Raw genomic sequence first — 8,069 nt, forward strand, 5'->3', positions numbered from 1 at the left:
AAGAGACTTTTGAAAGCACTGTATTCGTAATAAAGAGCTTGGAGCCGGAGTAGATATTATTTTAACAAACTCCGACCTCGATTCCAGCCCGTATTTTTTCGCGACTACGACTTCAAGGCGTGCTAAACATTTTAGAGACTCCGACTCTATTAAGGGAAAGATTAGCAAAACACCGACTCTACAGCCCTGACAAGAGCTAAACCTCCATTGTTTTTATCTACATTTTAATTATACAGAATGGATATATATTATATGTTTGAATGATTCAATCATATTAGAGCAGTGTTTCTCAACCTTTTTATCTTTGCGGACCCCTTTTGGACCCTCACGGACCCCTCAAGTTTTCGTTCAAAATTAACCCAATTATCGTGCAACCGTCATCTGTTTTGTGCAAATATTAACTGTAGGCTTATGAGAAACAGCCACAAATGACTTTTCGTGAAGATAACATTATGCTATATGTAGAAATTGGGTAGACTTTTAATATTTCGAAAATCTTTTTGCAGCTGTATTTATTGTCTTGAAAATCCCTGTCTTCGATTTGATGTGAACGAGTGCAGAAAATATTTCCGTAAAGATATAGGTGCTGAGACGAATGTAGGCCGATCAACGCGTAACGCTTCAGACGACACCTTAGGATATGATAGGGTTGCCATACGTCCGGGATTTCCCGGAATTTCACCGTTCTGTCTTCGATTTGATATGAGCGAGTGCAGAAAATATTTCCGTAAAGATATAGGTGCTGAGACGAATGTAGGCCGATCAACGCGTAACGCTTCAGACGACACCTTAGGATATGATAGGGTTGCCATACGTCCGGAATTTCACCGAATTTCACCGTTCAAACCTGCGTCCGGGACTCGGGAGGAATTTCTAAAATATGCCTAAACATTTGACGTAGACTAATAATTTTTTCGTAAATCAACATAATAACATTACTTTGGGAATATTTATGCTACATGATATTTTTCGTCGCGCTGCGCGCGATTTACTATCACATTTATTGATTTTAATATGGGGACTATCACCCTCGCAAATGCAATAAAATGTGAACAAAAGTAACCTTCATTTACTGAAATAAGCCTAATTGTAATCGAAATTATAGGAGAACGGTATATTGCTAGAGATGGTTAAGGCTGTTTAAATGCTTTATTCAAACATAGCGGTTCCAAATGTGAGGGTCGTTTGCCTTCATTCTGGGGTTCATAATGATGTTAAACGTAATCAGCTTACAAGATAGCCCGCGAGTAAGTCTGGGAAAAGGTCGTGACTTCTTGTATCGTCAAATTTTGATCTGGGCCACGGAACATTTTCAAATGGGAGATGTATTCGCGGCCATAAAAGGTTGGAAACCACTGCATGTGGGGTGTTTATGAAGTTCCGTGTTACCCACCGGCATAAGGCTGATCCGCAATCTTATCGGTATGACATGAACATGACTTAACGAGGTACAAGTGTACGCTCCCTGTATTTTCGAAGCCATTATCCTCCACCAGCTCTACCGCTAGCTCTCAGCATGTTGGAGGAGAAAGGATCGAACTAATACGGAAGAACCAATATTATTGACAGAACTCATTCAAAAAATTCAACGACCAGATGCATATGGCAACCCTCTCCAGTAGTTGCATCGATTATACCCTATGGTGGGCCCAAAATGATTGTTCATTTGGGCGTTAAGGGGCTGGAAAAATGTGGTTTCGGTCCCGGTTACACAACACACAGCCACATACTCCTGAACCGGATCGTGACCATCTCTGGTCTATAAGTAAAGCTTTGCTAGTGTGACGTCATATTGATAGACAATGTGCTCATAACTCATTTTGAAATCCACTAGTGGGCGCTAAAGAGTGTCCGGAATTTGGGTCAGAGAAATATGGTAACTCTAGGATATGATCGCAACATATATGGCACCAAAACTGAGAAATAGAGTATTTATTGAACATATAACGTCCAGACAACAATTTCTATCTATCTATCTTCGTGAAGTTATTCTGGAATAAGTTATCAGAGGAGAAATGGATTCCGTGGCGAGGTTTCAATCCCTTCATTGGGAGAAATCAGGAAACAAACTTGCCATTGGCAATTAAAAATAGTTTGGACAATAGGATATTTTGTATCAGACGACCATTCTAATGATGTGAGTCATGAAATTTTATGCTTTCTCTAATTAAAAGATACAAATTAGGTTATTAATCATTTTTCACATTTTGAGGTTTCGCGGACCCTCAAAAAATGCTTCGCGGTGAGAAACTCCGAGAGTATAAGTTATAAAAACTTATAAGACATAAAAAAGGAAGGATTTAGAAATGAATGCTTCTATATTAATTACATGCTGCACACTGCACAGTGAATATTTTGAGCCGTGGTCCCACAATGAAACAATTTTGCATACCGTCGCTAATAATATGTTTGCGTATGTTCAACGATAATATGAAAGTCATTTATCAGTGAGCGTGGCATATAATTTTCGAAGTGAATTGGTAGAACTGTCGGAGTCGAAGGAAATATTCCTTAAATATTAAGCAATTGACTCTGCGACCCATACGTTAAGAATCGCTGACCTAAACAATTACGTGTCAGTGGAAGTAGGCTATAGATCAGAGGCGGGCAAAATAGGACCCGCGAGAGGATTTTGAGTGTCCCGCTGACAGTTTCAGGTCTTACATTATAATTGAGGCCCGCGGCCAAAGTCTGCCGCCACCCCACTACTTGCTTACTCTATCAAATTATAATGACGGCAGGTTATTCTTCAGTTCTTTGTGTTGTTCGTTTATGCGTCACTGAATGATTTCGAGTTGCCAAGCCTTGAAAGATGGCTACGAAACTTGTTCTGTTCGGGTCGACATTCATTTGCGAGCGAACATTTTCGACCATGAACATAAATAAGACAAACCTGCGTTCCAATCTAACTGACGTTCACTTGTAAACTTAACCAAGGGTTTCTACGTCCGACATGCAGTCAGAGATCGTGGAACCCGTTGATAACTTTGACCACAGATATCTCCATGACTTCAACAGCTATTGAAGTTCATTACGTTAATAAATTCATTGAATACTGTTTTTGAACTGTATGCTTCAAATTAAAGTTAACATCAACTACGATATATTACTTGTATGTATAGGCGCATAAATTCACGATTAATCCATCGATTCACTGATATGACTGTGACTCGTTAGGTACTTGAGTTTCCACGTAAGACCCGCCGACTGAAGAAGTTGCTATAGACATAATCAATTAAGTATGGTACAAATCAGTAAAACCTACTTGGATACTTCGAAAAGTACAAGTACATCGTTGATGACAGTGTTGGGATCAACTCACTCCCTTGACGGAAGTCACTCGATTTCTTTTGAGGTAAAAAAATCCACTCAGATCTACAGGTCAAGCTACGTCGTTTTCATAATCAAAGTCCAGCTCTCGCACGCAAACAAACGCATTGTCGCCATTCAGCTTGTATTATTAGAGTAACACCATGAGGGCATAGTAAAGGGAAAATTCAGACACTGAATAAATAAAGTCTTTGTAAACGAAAAATTTATTGGTATGCGAATGGAAAAGCTACAACTTATTTCACAACATAGTTCGACAAAAATCGATGAATGTCACAACACATCTTCCCCTCGAACAAATGATGTGAATTCGGAGAAAAATTGCATCACACGTGAAGTGACGATTCTTCGTAGCAAATAATATGGTAGAGTAGAGTGAAAATAGTAACGGAGAATGCTACTTCTGACATGTAAAAAAAGAACATTGCCAACAAAGCCTCAACATTAGGGCGATTTTTTTGACAGGTCAAAAAAGTAAAAATTGTGTCGAAATTGTTGCGTTAGGTCAGAAAATATCAACATTTTGACAATGTCAAAAATTTTTTGCAACCTGCATGCACTTCGTTTGTATCGTAGATTTTGCTCGGCCTGTGAACTTATCATTTGACAGCTTGTAGCCTACTTTATAGGCCTACCGTTGTAGACGGCCCATTGTGAATCATAAACATTCAAATGAAACAAATAGGTTGACAACGTACCGCAATATCCTACCTGAAGCAAGACTGCGTGGGAATTTCATGGTTCTTATATCAAGAAGCGCATGATGGAAAATTGTGATGTAGACACCATTGCCAGAATTGAGCAACACGATGTGTCACCAGAAGTGTAGGCACAGCTAAGACAGATTCAGTGTTGGTAGCCAGCAACTGCTGCTGCTGAACGTTCTCCATTCTTGGCAAGCTACTTAGCAAGGACAGACACTTTCTACCGGAGAATGTAGGAAAGTATCATTCGTTGTACTTCAACAAATTTTAATTATATCTACCATAATACGGTAAGTAACTACTGAAATTCTTCATAGGGTCAGATTTCGGTGAAATAAAGCTTTTTTATGTAAAAATTTGTCACTTTTTGTGTCAAAAGTTTTTTCAGGTCAAACTACTTCGTAAGGACAGACAGTTCCAACCAGAAATGAAGATAGGCAGTATAATTCAAACATTATGTGGGAAAACACCTAATTCGCATACGTTACGGTAAAACTTCGGCGCGCAGACTCGTGGAAAATTAGAGGGATTAAAAGCTGAAGGTTTTTGGTCGTGCAGAAAATCATTTACGGATAAGCTGACGGCTAAACACACAAAGCACAATGCTTCGGTGGGTGTGTACGCCCTTATATGTGTTGATTGTTACTTAGGGTTACCATATTTTGGAATCGGTAATGGAAAATACTTTTTCAAAATTTTCAAACCTAGGGAAAATCTTCAAAGATGGTAAATTTTTCCGTTTCCGTGGTCGGATGACTAAAAGAAAAAGGTCAACTTTCACTCAGCTCCCGAGATACCCGCCTGAGCGTTAGTTCAGTGCTATTTCATGGTATCTCGGTCGAATTCTGTCCTATGTTTAACCAAAATTATCAAAAAAGAGGACAAAATGTCAAAAAGGAGGACACTTACACGTCTTCGGAGGCATTTTCAAAAACATAAAGGAGGGCGTATGGCAACCCTATTGTTAGTGCTTGTAGGTCATCGTTGCTTCAAACAACTCACTTCCAATCGTGTATTCGTGTCATAGCCTAATAAGAATTACCAGCCTGTGTCCGGATAAGGCGGAGAATAGTCCAAATTACCGCTAGTTTTCTATTTGTAATTTATACTCATGTTTCGTTCTCGAGCATTTTGGCCGAACACAGTGGCTGTCCGAATAGCGCAGATAAATGTGCTCAATTCAAGTGGATCAAGTCTTCTAAAATAATAGATGACAAACTACATGGCGATCATAAATTGTAGCGGGAGGCACATGACCAAAAGATGGCTGACAGAAACGCCATTACGAGACAAGCGATAGACTCCATTAACAACTAAACAGCAAGCCATCACCGTCATGATCATTGAAGCATAGCCGATTAGCCAATCAAGAGCCGCGATCTCGTGATTACTAGTCTTGTCGCCGTTCTATGGTCGCTGGAACGCCCATTCGTCGGCAGCTGCATTCATACGCTTTGCAACAAATCTTAACGACTTTCCCGTGAGCTTATTTTAGGCTCATTGCTGTTTTTTTATCAATAATCTATTGAATGAGACATTGAAACCCATCATTTTTGAGATTTTCCAAAATTTGGACAAACCTAATGCATATCTACATATAGGAATCGTGATATTCTTTCCTACAAACACCTCAGTTACGATTTTTCACACCACTATGGATATAAAAATGATTTTTCAAGTCTGATTTTCTACTGAACTTTTTCCCACAAACATCGCATTCATGATTTCTGATACCAGCATGAATATTAAGATGTTTAGTAAGGTTCGGTTTATAAGTAAATCCCCATCCACAAATACTACATTTGTGATTCTTGACACCTGCATGGATATCTAAATGAATCCGGAGACTCCACTTTTGACCGAATTCTCTCCCACAAACATCACATTTATAATTTTTGGTAACAGCAACTGCAGCAGGAGTACCAAGATGCCTCCTCAGGGAAGATCTTGAAGTAAATCCTTTCCCACAAACACCACAGATTATGTGATTATTGACACCAACGTGTCCGTCCATATGAATATTGAGAGATTGCTTTGTAATGAATTCTTTTCCACATACAATGCAGCTATGGCTTTTGAGACCCACATGCATATCGATATGAATCTTGAGATTATTTCTATGACCATATTCTTTTCCACAGATTTCACATTTATATCTTTTGACACCAGCATGCATAGCCAAATGCTTCATGAGAGGTGACTTCTCAGCATATCCTTTCCCACAAATCGCACATTCATGTTTCTGGACACCAGCATGCATATCCAAATGATTGTGCAGATACCACCTCTGAGCAAATCCTTTCCCACAAATTTCACATTTATGATTTTTCCCGTCAGTATGAGTGTCAAGATGCTTCTTCAAGTTAGATCTTGCAGTAAATACTTTCCCACAAACACCACAGCTATGATTGACACCGGCATGCCTATCAGTATGTACCTTCAGATTGCCTCTTCGAGCAAATGCTTTCCCACAAATTTCACATTCATGATTTCTCACGCCAGTATGAGTATCTAAATGCCTCTTCAAGTCACGTTTTGCGGTAAATTCTTTTCCGCAAATATCGCAATTCGAATTTTTGATGCAACTTTCAAATATACGTTGTTCACCGGCTGCATGCATCATCATATGCCTCGTCAAGCTGAATTTATATGAGAACTATGAGCAGCAATTGTCTCATTGATGAAGTGTCACTATGAAGGCTCACAACATGCGACTCAGTGTCTGGCTTTTCAGAAAATTCTTTCCATGAACACGCGACAGGGTTTTGATGACACTGCAAGTTGATGTTAAAGTCCAAGATGTAGTGTGACGGTTGTGCAACGAACAGGTATTTTGTATTCCATTTGAAAGATACACGAGTTTCGTATAAAATCAGAATGAAGGTAATCTAAAATGCAGCACAGTTTGATTTTGGTGTAAAATTTCATGGTAAAGCAATGTCCATTTGAAATATACACGAGTTTCGTATAAAATCAGAATGAAGGTAATCTAAAATGCAGCACAGTTTGATTTTGGTGTAAAATTTCATGGTAAAGCAATGGAAATCAGAATGACCAGGAAAGTCTGTCGATAACACATTCATCTCGAGCAACGAAGCACACCAACAGTTAAAAATGGATACACCAGAAAGAAGTATTTGTCCGCAATTTCCGACAATACAGGACCTTATGTCAGTTTTTGATTTTATATCGAATCACATTAGCTTGCAAGTAGAAATAGCTGTCATATCTTGGTGAATGTATCCAGTAACTGATGACAACAAGACACCAGGAGATACCGGGCCGACATCCGTTCTTTTAAAGGTGGCAGTTGGCAAGCTACCGGTAAACAGAAATTTAAACTACACCGAGGAGTCTTCGCCAGCTATACTGAGGGAATAAATAAGGTTGGATCTTGAAGATTTAGTTTTGATATCTCTAACACAGTCAATGATTTAATTAGAGATAGTCGCAGTTATCAATCCTCTGGAACTAACAAACACACGCACACATAAATTAGCTGTAACAAGCAAATAAACATCTCAGTGGTTCTCAACCAGGCAAATCATTTTCAGGGGGCCTGGAAAACCACGAAATTTGCAAGATGAATAATGAAGCGAAATTCGAACAGAAACTCCAGCCACAAGCTCTTATATAGTAAAGCGAAGTAGATCTATATTCAGTGGGTAGGAATAGTAGGGGCACGAGAGACCTGAATTCAAGAGAAACTGGTCCAGATATGGGGATCCGGGAATAATTTTCGCTCCGATTCTGGTCATGGTGAAGAGGTGAGGTAGAACGTTGTGAGTTTCATTAAAGAAAAATGTAACTGCATTGCATAACAACAAGAGTAACAAGAGTAGCATTAAAACAGGAAGCGGAAAACAGGGCTGGGCAAAATGATTGGAATGCCAGTACTGGAATCTGCATCGAGTATTAATTCTATTGATTCGAGTCATGAGAGATGATTTCTCAGAGTACCAGAACTATACACTCCATGCCACCAAGAGTTAACTTATCAACAAGAATTATAATTTCGATACTATTTACCACTGC

General features: G+C 39.1%; 1 protein-coding gene across 1 annotated transcript; it reads right to left on the reverse strand.

The window, feature by feature from the left end:
• Window positions 1-3,437: 3,437 nt before the first annotated feature.
• On the reverse strand, window positions 3,438-7,701 carry LOC145444022 (uncharacterized). The gene is made up of 2 exons (XM_080321926.1): window positions 6,810-7,701; window positions 3,438-6,774 (listed from the first exon to the last, which is right to left on the reverse strand). Exon 2 carries the CDS (start codon window positions 6,658-6,660, stop codon window positions 5,665-5,667), a length of 996 nt encoding a protein of 331 aa, XP_080178052.1. The 5' UTR covers window positions 6,661-6,774; window positions 6,810-7,701; the 3' UTR covers window positions 3,438-5,664.
• Between the last annotated feature and the right edge of the window lie 368 nt (window positions 7,702-8,069).

Source organism: Botryllus schlosseri, chromosome 1, assembly GCF_051294905.1.
Source record: "Botryllus schlosseri isolate E-star chromosome 1, Bs_hap1, whole genome shotgun sequence".
NCBI lineage: Eukaryota > Metazoa > Chordata > Ascidiacea > Stolidobranchia > Styelidae > Botryllus > Botryllus schlosseri.

Excerpts from the sequence above, each read along its gene's own strand:
- LOC145444022 (XM_080321926.1), bottom strand. The coding sequence starts at position 6,660 with ATGATGATGCATGCAGCCGGTGAACAACGTATATTTGAAAGTTGCATC.